We start from the raw sequence: 16,259 nt of genomic DNA, 5'->3' as shown, positions 1-16,259 counted from the left end.
TTTCACACTGCATTTAATCCACAAGATGAATACATTTGTTGGGCTGAAGGAGTAGCTCTTGGCAGCACAAGTTTCTATGCCAACCCCAAGTACACTTGAACCTCTGTTCAGGTGAAAAATACATCTGTTAGCACAAGAATAGTACTGATAGCAATTGTGTTAACCATGGGATTACAGTCATGCGTATCAGTATCTCCTCAACCAGTAAGTACCTGGAGAAAAAGAGTGGGAGTTTTGTTGTTATCAATACAGAGAGCTCCTACAGGATGGATCAGGACTCCTGTAGGCCCAGCAGAGTGGGGCACTGATGTCCTTTATCACAGATGAGACCAGCCAAAGTGCAGGTGGTATCCTGCTATTTCCAGGAAGAATAGATAATCTTCAGTAATCAGGTGGTGCCAGACAAGATTTACAGCTCACTTGTAACTCAGAATCACAGAATGGTTTGGGTTAGAAGGGACCTTAAAGCTCACCTCCTTCCAACCCCTTGCCATGGGGCCAAGGAAGAACCAGTGAAACAGGGACAAAATCAAAACTACTTGTGTTTGTCCCTTGAAAAGGCAGCAGCTCCTTCAGACAGATAAGGCCCATTCCGCCCTTAGCTCAACTTATCCCCCACCTGCAAAGTTCCAGCTGCCCTATTTTAGCGTAACAACCCACCACTGAGTGTTTAATTTTTTGGGGATGTGGGAGTTTTCTCTGTTACTAGCACACCTATTCTGGCTGAATGCATTTCTCATGCAGCACACCCGATGAGCTAGAGGACAAATTCTACACATGCCTCTACAGCTATGGTATAGGATGTCTGAGGCAGCCTCTGGGACCATATATGGTGTGCAAATGTTCATCCAGAGGCTGAGCTCATCCTTGGAGGGGGTTCTCTGTAAGGCAAAGTTTAGGATTTTTCTCCCTCAAATGAAAAGCTGCACTGCTGTTATTCAATATTCCTTCTTCCCTGAGCTCTTGACTTGTGGATCTATTCGGTGTATAGGATCACCTACAAATTGTTTGAAGGTTTATTAAGCTTTTTTATACATATAGGTGGATTATGCCTTAGGGCTCATCAGGTTGTGCACTGATCTTTTATGAAAATGTGGTTGAAAGTATCACAAAGAAAGCCAGGCAGTGAGGGCTAATTACGCTTTTCTATTCCTTTAGTGCTAAAATAATCATGCTGCTTTTCTAAGATAAAAAACCCCAAAACAACAGTGAAGCAAACAGAACACTCAAACTGTGCCTGAAACAAAACAAGTACAGCAGTATTTTTAATGAAGTCCTTAAGCCAAAGCTCCTTATTCCACACATTTTTTGTGCCACAGAAGTTCAGCCAAGAATGACAAATTTAATAATAAAATTATCTTCTCTCACATTAGATACAGCTCAGGATGAGCGGAGAAACACAAGGGTTTCACCCATATAAAATATTTTAAAAAGGATCTTATCATCAGTTTGAAAAGTCTTTTGTCTTATACCTGTGTTTTCTGCTGCCAGAAAATTTCCACAGGAATTGAAAATAAATCTGGGAACAGAGTAAAGAATACTGAAAATATTTAAACAAAGAAATCTTGAAATAAAGGTCATATATAGTGAATTGTTAGCAAAAATGTGCCTTTATTTTGCACTTAATTCACTTAATACCTTATTAAAAAATGTATATAGTCTCGTGTCTAGCATCAAACATATCAACAATCTCACCATAGAAAGGAAGGCTTGTTTGTGGACTACAAGTTAAGGATGCTTTTAAGGTGGTTTTTTCTGGTTGTACTTTGCTTTCAGCATTCCTCAATTGAGAATATGAATGTTTTGTTATTTTAGTTGTGTAACTGGGTAATACTGTGATACGTATGTTAATATCCATATATACAGCAAAGTAATTTATTCTTTTACTTTGTGGAATTGAATATCTCTGGAAATCAAGACTCAGTGACAGACCTAGTGGCTTTGGTACAAATTAGAGGTACAAAAGAAAAATTAATATAAGCCTAAAGTTTGAAGTTTGGTTTGGTTTATTTTTTAGTATATGTTTGGGGATTCAGGGACTTTTCTATACTTACTGATTCAATTCTCTGGTTTGCTTTTTTTCCCCCAGAAATACCAAAAACAGAGAAAAATTTTGAGGAAAGACTGATTTTGAAGGCATTCCTACTGAAGTTTGTAAATTCTTATGCATCAATTTTTTATGTTGCCTTTTTTAAAGGAAGGTAAGATAAATATACTTTACATTATATATTTCTGTGTATTCATTTTTATGTATGTGTCTATATTAGTTGATCTGTGTTTAAAAATGGGCACAAAGGTCTGGGACTGGTCATCCTTGCCAGCTCTGAAAAAATATCATTGACAGGGTTATCTAAAGTTAATAATTCATTTTACTATTTAAAAAAGGTCTTGTTTTTATAATGAATGGTGGTGCTTACTGGCATTAACTTTCCACAGTTCAGCAAATTTTCCTTGAAGCATCATTCAGCAAAGCCTTCCTGTTTAATTTAAAATTATGGAACTCTTTCTTCTATTACTTTCTCATTATTTTGCATTATTCTCCCATATCAAATTATGAAATAGTTACAGTCAACTGGCAAATGAAGTGATTGACCAAAAAGCTAGTTCAGCTGTCATGCTAAATAAGTGTGACTTCCTATGGGCTCAGAGTCCATGTCTTCTGGGACCCAGTCAACCACATGGTTTTGAATGGGAAGCTTAACATGATTCCTTACTAAAACTTTGGCAAAAAATGTTTAAAACATCCTCTGGATTCTGTTTCCTACCATTTTTCTTTTCCTTTTAGGGGCTGTAAAGTTTGTTAACCTCTGCTTTTTACTAATCCTGTCCAGCACCTTTCATTTGAGGATTAATCATGCATTTAGCTAGTGGTTGCAAATATTGTAAGACACCAATGAAAAAAAGTCACCAAACTCTCTATTTTTTGACAAGATTTCTGTGTTGTATGGTTAGAATAAAGTCAATATCATGGTTTCTCCTGGTGTAGCCAGAAGAGCCTTGGTGTATAGATATGCAAATAATTCCATTCAGGGCATTATTGACATGTAAGAGAATGTGAAATAGGATATGTGTCCCCAGGTTTGCCATCTCTAATCAAGTGAGGGGGTTTATTATTATATTGTTTCATCACTGAAAAATATTAAAATTGCTTTATCTGGATGTAGTAGAAAACCATTTGTAGAGGCCTATTGCTTTGAAATAATCAAAGCTGAATAGGTGCTGAGCCCTTGAAAATTCACATCGAAGAAGCTACTTCTGAAATATTTTGGCTAATACAAATGAATAATCTTGATTTCACAGTTAACTTATTTTTGTGCTTGTATATTAAACCATGGTGTCAAAATTAGCTTATTTACTGTTTTTATACTAGTTTATATATTCTTATTGCTTTCAGGTTTGTTGGCCGTCCTGGTCGTTATGTGTATGTGTTTGAAGGTTATAGGATGGAAGAGGTAAGTACATACGAAATTCAAATTACAAATAAAAACCTTTACACAAAGAAGTATGTGCACAGTGTTCAGCAGACTACAGACAACAGGGGAAATATAGAAAACTCATGTTAAAACAAGAGATTAAATCTTCAACTTGAACAGGCAAACCCAGGGTTTCCATCTAAGGCAACTGTATGTTCTTTCTTTCTGCAGTTTTGACTGTTTCTTGGTCTGTCTTAGAAAGCTTTACCATTCTGTGCTTTAAAACTGGGTGCTAAGGCACAAACATTCCATGATTTGGTTGAGGCCTTCAGGAAGTGTGAATCTGACTTCACATTCTGTAGATCACTGGATGCTGGGCAATTTTAATAGCTTAAAAACCTGGACCCATTTTGTGCTAAACCTATAAATGTCTTTTTTAAAAAAAAAAATCCCTCATGAAGGGGATTGCTGTGGGTATTCCGTTGAAAGCTGAGAGGTGTACTCAAGGTTTGACAATAAAGCTGATGTAAATTTTTTTGCAAGATTGAAGGTTTTCTTTCCCCCCTGGGAGATATCAGGTTGGAAGAGTATTGGTGATCCTGCATTATGTTTATTACATTGATTATATAGTAAATATTTTTAAAGGAAATATAGGAGCCCCAGGGCACATGAGTTGTTTCATAGCGCTGCATATTTTCCATAATGCAGTTTTTTGAGTGGAGATGAAATACCTTGTCAAGCACAGATTTGCAGTGATCTATGAGCTCCATGATCCCACGCAAATTGGTGACAGGGACAGTGGGCACATGAAGGCACTGGCAGCTCTCCCAGATGGATATTTTAAAATAAATTTTCTTAATCCCTTCACACTCTTTTTAATTTTTTGTTTCATTTCAGTGTGCTCCAGGAGGGTGTCTGATGGAACTCTGCATTCAGCTGAGTATCATCATGCTTGGAAAGCAACTGATTCAAAACAATCTCTTTGAAATTGGAATCCCGTATGTATCCCAGCCTTTTCAATTATGCTTTATTCCTGTGGCACAATAAATCAAAGGCTTGGTCCTTATTCAGCTAAATGGGACTTTTGCCACTGCCTTCAGTGGATTCTAATTGAATGTGATGATAGATCACATTTTTGATTGTGGTGAAATGATTTGGTTGTATTTTATATTGAATAATTGGCTATATCTTCACTAAATGGCTTAAAGAAAATGATGGAATATATGAAATAATTGATTTAAGTTAATTTTAGAAACCAGGGAGAACAGGCAAGGTATGATAGATCTCTTGGGAAGTTTCAGAGAAGCTCTCAGGACAGCAGCATTGAATACAAATTAGCACAAAGTGGAGGGGGATATAGTGTGGGGGAAAGCAATAGCCCATAAAAGGTGTTAAAATCTATTACTTGATCTATGACTATTTTATGGGTTTACAGATGAAATCCACATGTTTCCAAGGTGCCTTTATGTCATTCTGTGATGATCCTGAAGCAAACAGAGACACTGACAGCTTAGTACCTTTCTGCCACAGGCTGCTACAGTGCTCAGTCCCCTGCTCCAAATACAGCAGGAAAACTCTCCCTGTCTGTCGCCAGTGCCAAGGGGATCTTCAGGCAGTGGGGATCCACTGAGAAAGTCCTGCTCCTGCCTCTTGGGAGGTTTGCTTTGTGGTAGAAATGGCCTGTGAAATGCTGGAAATGAAATGTCTGGTTTAGACATCTCAGCTCCACTGAAATGAGGCAGAATCTTCCAACTCTGGTGTCAGTAGCTTTTAGGTCACATCCATAAGGCCATGGAGATGGTAACTAGAAATCAAGAGGAGTGATTCTTAAAAGATATGAAATATATTTCAAATGAGGCGTTTTCCTCCCTTTTCTCAGCAAGAACTTTTTTTTTTTTTTTTTTTTTTTCTTGCAAGGAATTTAAATAGAGAGAAAAAAATTCCCAAACAAATCAGATGTAGATTATGGATGGTTTCATTATTCTTGTGTCAAAGTTCAATAGGGAGGCCTGTTTTCTGTCTGCATCTCATTAAGTTTACATTTTATTTTGGGTAAAGGGTGGTAAATCATTCCCAAAATATCTGACATGTTGAAGGCTTAAAGCTTTCTCAGTGTAAACCTGCTGTAATTTGTTTCTTGTCTTCCAAAAAACTTTCTGCTACTGGAGTTTTTTACAGGGGATTTTATGATGTTACAAATACTATATTTATTATTTTTGACTCATGACAGCATGGGCTGATCCAGTCCAAACAGAAAGTCATGTCTAATTATTTTTCATTTCCCTCCCTTCAGTGCAAGAATGCGATAATTCCATCCCATTTTTCTCCCTCAGATCTGCTCCCCCACCCTTCAGCCAACAAACAGTGGTGGCCTCAATTTTCAAAACTGTTTAAAATCAAACATACTTTCCTCCTCCCCTTCCTAGATAAATATCTCATTTCAGTCACAAAGCTATCTTGTCATCCTGGAATAAACATATCTGCTTTTCCTTTGTTTGTCTGCATTCCCAAGAAAATCGTGTGTATCTGTAGGGCATGTCCCTTCTCCCTGGACCTGTTTGCACCAGAAGAATCACTGAGCACTTAATGAAATCAGAACTAGCCTTCTGTTCCTGCATGGACCACTGTACTGGTTTGGGCTGGATCCTTAAGGGTACCAGCAGCTGAATTTTTCATCCTCTTTTGCCTTGTGCGTCTTTAGAGGGACCGAGAGTTGGGGTGAATAATACAGATTCTTCCATTGGCTCCCTATATTTTCACTGTTGGCAGAGTCCTGGTGCTGCCACCAGCCTTGTCCATATGGAGAGACAGAAGGGGATATCATAAATAGTGATTTGCTGCTCAGAATCTGATGCTGTCCCCTGTACATCTGTAGCAGGGAAACACCTCTCTGCTGAGTTAATCTGATGACACTTATAAAAAAGTTTTCTTCCTCACTGAAATCTCAGAATTTCAAGGTTTTTTTTCAGGAAACCTTTTGATTTAATTCACCAGAAAACCCAAGGCATTTTAGTTGATTTGCAGAAATCACAAATCCCATTTTCTTCTCTTTCTCCTCAAAAAATACTGCTAAGTAGATGATAGAGTAAGTTTGCAAGCAACAGACATCCTTTATGTTCCTAGAACCCCAAACTGGAAATAATTGGAAAGCATCTTTCCATGTCTTCATTCTGTTTTATCTGTGGTCAGTACTGGGTGATGAGGGAAACTTCAGATGGCAGATTTTTTGGGGTCATGGGGGATGCATTCTTGCTTTTCCCTTCAATGTTTCACTATAAACTGCTGCCACAGCTATGAAAAATGTAATTGATGGTCTCCTAAACCTTGTATGATTTCTTTTTTTTTAATTTCTGCATCCAGCAATAGCAAACCAGCTAGGTAAATGCAACAATTATAGAAAACTAAGCCCTCTTGAACTAAAATGTGTGTTCCGTGGGGCTGGAATTCACAAGTTTAACAGATGTAAATAAGCCACAGTTCACTCAGATGTGTCACATACCATCATTCTTTTACTGTTGCCACAGGAATTGACCCTAAAAGGCTGCAGGGCTTGAAAGCCTTAACCCAGAGTTCTTTTAAGACCCTTTTTATTCAGATCTGGTTTTTTTTGAACTTACTGAAAAAAAACCCATCCATGTGGTTATTTTATTACTCTCTGTCTTTGACCTTGATGCTAAACCCTTAGGGTGAAATCCTGGCCTAAGGAAGTGAATAGCAAAACTATTGAATTTACTGAGGCCATGGTTGTGGCCCTTTTATTCAGCATCAATTTCCATCACTTCCTTCAAAATATACTTAAATATGCTTAATGAGAACAAAGAGTTCTTTGTTTTACTATCAAGGAGTTAGTAAAATCAATTTAAGGACACCCCTTCATAGCTATTATCTCTTATGTTGTTTTTCACCTTTACTAAATTATTCTTAATTAGAGGTTTGGATGGTGGTTTTTTGCCTTTTTGTTTTTCCTGATTTTTATTGTTGTTGTTTTCCTCTGATTGCAAAACCAATAAACCCCAAACACAAGTAAAACTTCTGTAGAATCTGGGATATCTGAGTGTGCCAAGGAAGCATGGCTGTACCAAAAATTTGTGGAAGAACAAGAAATTTAGATACTTTTGTTCTCCACTTGCCTTCTTCTTGTGCTGGTGAATGTGAGGTGTGAACAGACTATAGGAATGTGACTGAAGGAAAGCCTGGATCTTCAGTGTCCCTTCACAAAAGAAGGAAAGAAAATTACAGACAAGGACACAAGAGTCTGGGTCACTGCTCTTCCTTTTCTCCAGATACAGGTGCTCCAGCTACTCAGCCTAAGAATCTTGTCTGTTTAGCTTTCTCGCTGCACCTTTTTTCATTATCCTACAGATCAAAAATCATCAACTGGAAGGAGAGATTTAAAAACCCACGTGTTATAAATAATAATCTGGCAGCTGGGTTCTAGTGGCTTTCTGTCTTTTCATGTAAAACCTCTACATGCATCTCTAGCAAGTTCTAGCAAGTATTCATAGAATCATGGAGTCACAGAATGGTTTGGTCTGGAAGGAGCCTTAAAGACCTCTCAGTTCCAAGCTCCTGCCGTGGGCAGGGACACCTTCTACTAGCCCAGGTTGCTCAGAACCCCATCCAACCTGGGCTTGGACACTTCCAGGGATGGGGCAGCCACAGCTGCTCTGGGCAACCTGTGCCAGGGCCTCACCACCCTCACAGAAAGGAATTTCTTCACAATATCCCATGTAAACCTGCTCTCTGTCAGTATGAAGCCATTTCTCCTTTTCCCACACTCCATCCCTTGCCAATAGTATCTCTCCATCTTTCCTGTGGGTTCCCTTCAGGCATTGGAAGGCTCACTTAAGGCCCTGTGCAGCCTTCTTTTCTCCAGGCTGAACAATCCCAATTGTACAACCACTGAAGACGTAAATGCTTGTGCCAACAAAGTAATTTTCCTCCATCTGTCCTCTTTCAACCTTCTCTCCAGATGCCCCACCTCTTCAGCCTCTATCCATTCCACTCTCTCACTCCACAAATTTCTCATTTTTCCCAAGTCATCATCATTCTTTCCCCTAGATCCCACAAATCCAGCTGCTCCTTCTTACAGTATCAATAGAGAAACTGTTGAATCATCTCTCTGATTTTTAAAAAGGAGCCTTTATCTAATCACCATGTGCTTACAGCCCAGCCAGGATCACTTGAAGCTTGATTTTTCTCTTTTAATCATATTTTTTCGCAAAAGCTTGAGGGTTATTGGCAGGTGGGGCTGTAGTGATTTTATGCTCACTTCAGATGCTTGTTAACGTGCATAATGCAGTGCTCATTGGTTATACTGGGAATTACAATCAGCATAATTCAACCATATTCCCACCTCTTACCTAACACAAGCATTTGATGTAAATCCCCTGTGAGAAGCTGCAGTGTCATTTTTAACTGCTCTAGATACAGCCTAGATACAAAAACCTGTTAATTTTCTTTCCCTCTCATCCTGCATTCATTCTTCTCACATGCTGTTCAATCTCCTTAAGGATGCACCTTGCTTTTTGACATTCCCTGGCAAAAGGACCAGAAATAATGTCTATTCTACAGCTCTACAATTTTACCTATTTGCCCAGATCTGTGGAGTCATGAAACTGCTGCATAAGCCTCTTCTGTACAAAGCTTCTGGGACACTCATCCTGAATGGCCAAACCTAGCTCTTCCTCAGTGTGGGGAGCTGGCTGGCAGGAACAAATCAGAAGCTAAAAGAACTCTTTTTCTGCCAATCTTCTTTAAAAACACTGATCTGGTTAATTAAGAAACAGGCTTCAAACAAAGGCATTTAAAAAGCATACTCAGTTTTAGCATCACAATCATAAGTACAGACACAGAGTTCTGCAAAACTCATTTTAATTGCCCTGTTGCTGTGTAGCTGGAGAATAACACCCTGCAAATCCTTCCTCTCTGTTCCTTTAACTTTCTGACACATTTCTGCTTGGTTTCAAACTTCACATGCTTGAAATATGACACAAAGGTAATTTTTTTTTTTTTTTGTGGAAAATTGGAAATAATTGGTTTGGCTTGCTTTCAGTCAGTTGATCTTTCAAAAAAAATACATAAAAATAAGCATACAGACACTCTTCAAAGCTGAACTCCAAATGGTTAAAGGTGCTGTTCTTCATGCCTGACTTAGAGATAACCAGATGAAAAATTAAAAATTATTCTGAGCAACTGAGCCCTGGATTTGGTGTATTCTCAAATAAACATTAAAAACAACAATAATTGTTTTAGTTACTGGGTTCTCCTGGGAGGTGTGTCTGTTTAAACTCCAGAACTGGATTCTGTGGTGCTGTAGCTGAAGGATTAGATCACATGTGCACAGATTTCACATCTAAACACACCCAAATTTAATCTCAGCTGTTGCTGCACCATGACAATGAGATGATCAGCACTCTCATCTGCCTGTGGAAGTGTGAGGGACATTTATAGCTCATATCATTTCATTGGAACAGAAATCAGCACTGTCTTGAACTTATTGTTTACCATCCTCTGAGAGTCCCTCACATTAGAAAATTAATTGGGATATACTGGAAGAGCATCCTGGGAGTTCTGTGATTGCTTTAAATCCTACCCCAGCCTCCTGCCCTCTGAATGGTACATCACCTCTGTCACAGATAAGTTCCCTTGGCTGCCATAAAGGCAGAGGAGGAGAAAGAGAATTTTAGCGTCTTGAAATGGCTGAGTTTGCATGATGTAGAGGTTAATATCTTCATAAGGATTCATCTAGTTCTGTCTTGGGAAGCATTTTAAATTTGCCCCGCCCTTTCATTAAAACTGTGTAATCTGAGTGTCCTGGGCACCAGCAATGCCAAAGTACCGATGATGTTACCATCAGACTTGTGAGTTACATCTTCCTTCCACCTCAAACAAAAGCTGGAGTTGTCCCATTGATTTTTGAAGATTTATGATCCAGGATCTGAGAGGGCTTGATGTAATCTAGACCTGTTTAAAGAGTATCTTCCAATCCCCAACTCCTCCATACTGGTGATGAAATGGAATGGGTCCTGTAAACACTGGTAGGTGCAGAAATTCCTCAGTCATTGTGGGAACACAGTGATCCCATGGTTCAGTGTAAAGTTGGGAATGAAGCAATAAACCCACACAGCAAAGCCTTTATTGTGTTTGCCAGCTTTTGTTTCTCAGCCTTACCCTGCTACTGAAGTCAGGGTCCGGGAAAGTGGTTCTGCTTCCCTGGAGGTCCAAAGGAAAACCCCTTCCCTCAAATATTCCTGTATCCAGGCCACACACCTACAATTCAAAGGGTTTATCACAAGCTGTGGGGGAAGAATTTGTGGGAGAGCCCTGCTTACATTACTGGCAAGACATCACTGGAATTAGTCTGGATTTCCACTCATGGCACATATGTGAAGAGCTGTAAAATAGTGCCGTATGTTTCTGTGGAAGATAAATATCATCTGCAAAAGAAAGATATGCAGTAAGTATAAATCTGGCTATTTTATTTTAATTCAACTATATTTTGCTAATAAATACCTCATTCTCCTGTTGTTTTCCATGGGAATTTCTGAGTGTGTAAAATGATATATGCTTGAAGTTGTTGATGCATATGTATTTAAAATATCATTGGCATGGTGTTGCAGCCAGTTCAGGGGTCAGTCTGACCCCCAGCCGCTGCCACAGACTTCCTGGATAGGGGTCCTGCAAAGAATGGCCATCCACAGGTCTCAGGCAGTTTCCAGCAGGGGGTAACCCCTATGAGCTCAGCCTGAGGCTTCAAGTGATTAGCTCTTTTAGATGTGATTTCAGCTCTTGTAGTGATCAGCTCAGCTCAGATCAGCTCATGGGTTACCCCAGCTGATGCGTGGACGAGAGACAGGAGGCCGTGTAGCATTCTACAGAGTCCTTTCTGGGCAGGCTTCAGCAAAGGGGGCCAGTGATGGTCTTCCCCTGAACTGGGCAAAAGCTAGGGTTTTATAGGAAGGGGAGAATTGGGAAAAGGACCAATGGTTTAAGACAGGGATAAAATGACCAATAGTTTACAAGGAGATAACATGGAGTGCTGAAGCAGGAAGGAGTCCACAGCTTAATCACCATGACTAAGTAGTTTTGTTTAATCTTAGAGGACAGATCTTCAAGGCGGAAGCCTTTCGGAGGACTGGCCTCCCTCCACAGCAGGGAGGGGACATAGGGAAAACTTTACTCTTCATCTAGAAATTATTCATTTTACTCTAATTTATTTGTCAGTGCCATTAAGTTTGTATCCCCATCTCAGTGGGACAGTGTTTGATACTGCTATTTCTGCTGTCAGTACATTCTTGCACCCTCTTTGTTTGGAAACATCCCATAATCACAAAATGGCCTAGTTTGGAAGGGACCTTGAAGCTCATCCAGTTCCAAGCTCCTGCCATGGGCAGGGACACCTTCCACTATCCCAGGTTTCTTAGAGCCCCATCCAACCTGGCACTGAACATTTCCAGGGATGGGGCAGCCACAGCTTATCTGGGCAACCCATGAATGTCTGGTAATTTTTTCCTTAAAATTCTATTATACTGGAAGTTCCCAGTTTTTATAATGAGAAAAAAGTGTGCCTGTAGCAGAAATGTGGAATGAAACCCTTATTTTGTATTTTGTTAAGAGGAGAGGTGCTCACTATGTTGTTCTTGAAAGCACTAATTACTAATATTACTTAGGTCCAAGGATCTTTAGGAAGGAATATACATCTAGAGAGGAAAAATATTATAAAGTACTAGATTCAACTCCAGTAGCTTGTACCTATCAATAAACAACATCAGAACTTCCCAGGGTGGTGTAAACTTGCCCTGTGATGCACACAAGATTAGTTTTGTGTTGCTGTGCAAAGAATTGAGCCAAATCTCTTAGGGGGAAAAAACAAAAACAAAACAAAACCAGACTTGGTTCAGTCTGAACTTTTATTCCTCAGAAAGCTCAAGAAGCTGTTCAGGAAACTGAAGGATGAAAGAACTGAGCTAAAGGAAATGGACACCAACCAATCGAAGGACCCTCAGCAATGGGATCTTGACTACATCTTGGAACCTTTCACCGGACTGACTCCAGAATACATGGAAATGAGTAAGTTTTCAGAATTTCCTTTCCTTTTCTGCAATAACCATGGCTTTACATAGGACTGCATCTCAGGAGTGGTCATAAGAAGGGGGGAAAAAATACCCCAGCACTTGTAGTTTGCAGAAATTCCATGTAAGCCAGCAGGGCTATGAGACTACCATAGTGCCAACAGAGAAATAATCATGAATCCCAGTATCTGTTAGTACTTCTGATGTCAGATTACAGTGTTTCTAGCTGAGTAAAGTGCATAAAAACTATTTGGCCACAGAATCAATAGCTATAGTGAGGAGGGATCTCTGGAGATCATCTGATCCAGCCTCCTGCTGAAATCAGGGTCAGCTAGACGATGCTGCTCAGAGACTTGTCCAGTTGGGTTTTGAGTATTTCCAGGGATGGAGACTATGCAACTTTTCCAGTATTTGATCACCCTTACACGAAGGATTTTTTAATGTTTAAATTGCACTGCCTACATTTCCACTGGTGCATCTTGTCCTTTCACTGGGTGCCCTTGAGAAGGTTTTAGCTCTGTCTTCTCCAACCTGCCACATGGGTAAGATCCCCTGAATCTTCCTTTCCTGTGGTACAGCAATCCCAGTGGTCTCAGCTTCTCCTTGTTCGTCAGGTCCTTTGATCCCTTAACCATCTCAATGGCTTTCCAGTGGATTCACTGCAGTGTGTCCATGTTTTTCTTCTACTGGGCAGCACAGTCCTATGGCTGCTTCATGAGTAGACCCTGGAGAGGCAGGGAAGGAGAAAGCAGGAATGCTGTGGGTGGGGGAGTAGAAAGGACAGAAATAATCCAGGCAAACCCAAGCTTTAGGACACACAAGAATTCAGGGAGAAGCACAATGGGCATGGTGTCTAAAACCAGAAATCTCTTAAACATTGAATGTGGCAACTCCTGTTTTAACAAGTCACGATTCTCAAAATATCTAAAGTGGAACACATTTTATGGCAAAAAAATTAAATACCATATATGGTTTATCTCTCTATACAAAAACAATCTTGGTTTGTAGATATAATTTATAATCTAATTAAAATTTAGTATGTGAAAATGTATAGAATGGTAGATTTATGTAAATCTATAAATGTGTAAGTGTATATGAGGTATTTCACATGATGGCAGATTTGAGGATGTCTTATTAATATGTTTAGCATCCCAACCTTGCCCTCTGTAGTGCCATCAAAAATCCATCACCTCCCATTATCTCCCTCTCAATTGTTCCAATTCACCTTAGGATCTGTCTGTATTGCCACTTCTATTACTCCATCCCCTTCTGCACATGATGATACTTTGTTGAAAAATTTTCCTTTAGAACTGATTGTTTTCCATGAATTACTTCAGCCCAAGATGATTTTTCTTCCTGTAAACTTTAAGCAAGCCTCTTAGCAATTTTTGAAATTAAACAATGGTGAAAAAACATAGACACTTTTTCCCTGTAAAAAAAAAAAAATTATGCTTAGGAATAACGCAGAAACGTCTGTATTTTAGCAACCCAGATTTCTTGGTTAGGTCTAAGGACAAGGGCCTTTCGTTACCAGTAACAAATACATACTGGTGTGATGTTTGTCAGCATTGCTTGAGTTTGCTGTTGATGCTGCAAGTTTGAACAAAATTTCCAAAATGTCAAATTTGTTTTATGGGTTCATTTAAGGCCACCTGTTCAGAAAGGAAGCAGGTCAGTAGTCTGTCCTTCAATGAATAAAAGCTACAGTGGGGTTTTCCTTACCTGTGTTTTGACTTCAGAATACCTCTTGAAGCTCCCATGTTTAGCCATTTGTTATGCTGTCCCTTAGGGAACTGTTTGGGTTTTTTAATTTTAGGAGCAAATTGTTGAAGTTGCCAAGATAAGTCAAATCATGGCCACTAAAATGAGTAGGTTAATGTGTTTATTAAAAAAAAAAAAAAAAAAAAGAAAAGAAATGGAGAAGTATCACCACAGTCTGTTAAGGTTTGGGGGGTTCCTGTTCCAGGGAGTGGTCCCAACCCCAAGCTTGCCAGAGTTTGGACAATGCTCTCAGAAACATGGTGGGATTCTTGGGCTGTCCTGTGCAGGGCCAGGAGTTGGATTTTGATGGTTCCCTTCCTACTTGGGATATTCTGATTCTATTCCATGGTTCTGACTTGTAGTATCAGGGTTTAAGGTACTGATGTTATAAATCACTGGACACTGAGCCTGTAATTTAGATCAGTCCCTTGTGCTGGGATCATAAACCATGGTGAGTGCCTCAGCCCGCACCCACTTGGGGATGATTCAGGGAAAATGAATGGGTGAATTATTGATCTAAACATTTGCTTACAACAGAAGGATAAGCTTCCCAAGTGGAGAAGCCTCACAGTGTGCCAAGCTGTGCCCTGCCTGTGGGATTTGCAGACAAATGTGTGACAGATGAAAGCCAAGCTGCACCTCCCCAACCCTGGTTGTTGCCCTGCATCCACGTCCCTGCTCTCAGCTGTCAGATTCACTGCTCAGACCACCCACGCTGGCAGGAAGCACTTGGTGCAGCTCAGCACTCAACCTGTCAGCTGGGATTGTTGTCAAGGGCTGCAAGAGGCAGCTCAGCAGATTATTCACCTATTTCTCTAATTTGGAGTTGGGGACAGTGGGAAGGGAAGCAATGCAGAAGGCCAGAGGAAGGTATTTTTTTTCTCCTGAATTGCTTAAAAAGGCAAGGTTACTGGAATGTAAGAAGAGATGTGATATTAAGGAAAAGAGAAATCTGGCTGCTGTTTCAGAACTTCTTTTTTAGTTTTCACACTGATTTACTCAGGCAACCTCCCTCAGGCATCAGTGGCAATCTGGAATGAAGCAGCTGAAGGAGGAACTGCAGATGGGGCTTACTGCAGCCTTTGGGTTTCCCCGTGCAGATGGTGATGGGGTTTCATGCAAAACCAGGCTGATTATGTATACAAGTATGAGTAGTCTCTACATCCAGGTTTGTCCTGACAGGATGCTCCTACTTTTGAGGATGGATGGCATCCTTAACTAAGACTCTTGCCTCCAGGTGTATCATTCATTAGGCTGTACCCTAATCACAGGCAGTCCTTGCTTTTTTTCTATCCATATATCCACTCTCTTTTACTGATTTCTGTAAAACCTGGAGTCTGGCCCACTCCACACATGGCAAATCACACATTCTCTTTGCACTTTGTTATGAAGCAAATTAATCCCATTAAGGCAGCACTTCTCTGAGGGAGAGGGCTTGGAACAGTTTCAGGATGTGTTTTGCAGCATGATGCACCACAGGTAAAGGAATTTTTGATGATCAGTACCCCACTTAAATTCTGGGATGTCTATTTCAAAGCTGTTTTCTTTTTAGTTCTTATTTCTTATTCTAACAATCCTGAAGCCTTAGAGAGACTTCCACTTTCTCTCTCTCCTACCCCTGCCCTCATTACAATTATGGTAGGTTCATAGAAATAGCAAGATTTACTGGTTATTTTTTAACCTCCTCTATTTTCCGATTTGGGAAGTGTGACTCTGTTCACTGGAATTTGTTTCTGCAAAATACCAGTCACTCTAGTCCATGCCAACAAATTAGGTTAGCTGTAAGAAGGAATTTTTTTACATTGAGGATTGTGAAACACTGGCATAGGTTGCCCAGAAATGTGGTGGATTCCCTGTCCTTGGAAACATTCCAGGTCAGGCTGGATGAAGCTCTGAGCAACAGGATCTAGTTGAAAATCACTGCTTATTGCATGGGTTTGGGGAAGATGACATTTAAATGTCCCTTCCAACCCAAATGATTCTATGGGTAACAAGATTAATTTTTTAGGGT

The 16,259-nt window shown here is 39.9% G+C and overlaps 1 protein-coding gene across 1 annotated transcript in view; it reads left to right on the top strand.

The window, feature by feature from the left end:
- The window catches only part of LOC131591757 (anoctamin-2-like), a 159,477-nt gene that overhangs the window by 127,119 nt on the left and 16,099 nt on the right, over positions 1-16,259 (top strand). Inside the window, exons 17-20 of the mRNA XM_058862788.1 lie at positions 2,090-2,201; positions 3,395-3,452; positions 4,311-4,411; positions 12,337-12,485. Of these exons, the coding sequence (XP_058718771.1) occupies positions 2,090-2,201; positions 3,395-3,452; positions 4,311-4,411; positions 12,337-12,485 (420 nt within the window). The remainder of the gene's footprint in view (positions 1-2,089; positions 2,202-3,394; positions 3,453-4,310; positions 4,412-12,336; positions 12,486-16,259) is intronic.

Source organism: Poecile atricapillus, chromosome W, assembly GCF_030490865.1.
Source record: "Poecile atricapillus isolate bPoeAtr1 chromosome W, bPoeAtr1.hap1, whole genome shotgun sequence".
Lineage (NCBI taxonomy): Eukaryota > Metazoa > Chordata > Aves > Passeriformes > Paridae > Poecile > Poecile atricapillus.
The sequence above is the reverse complement of the archived record's forward strand: the minus strand, read 5'-3'. Positions and strand labels throughout refer to the sequence as shown.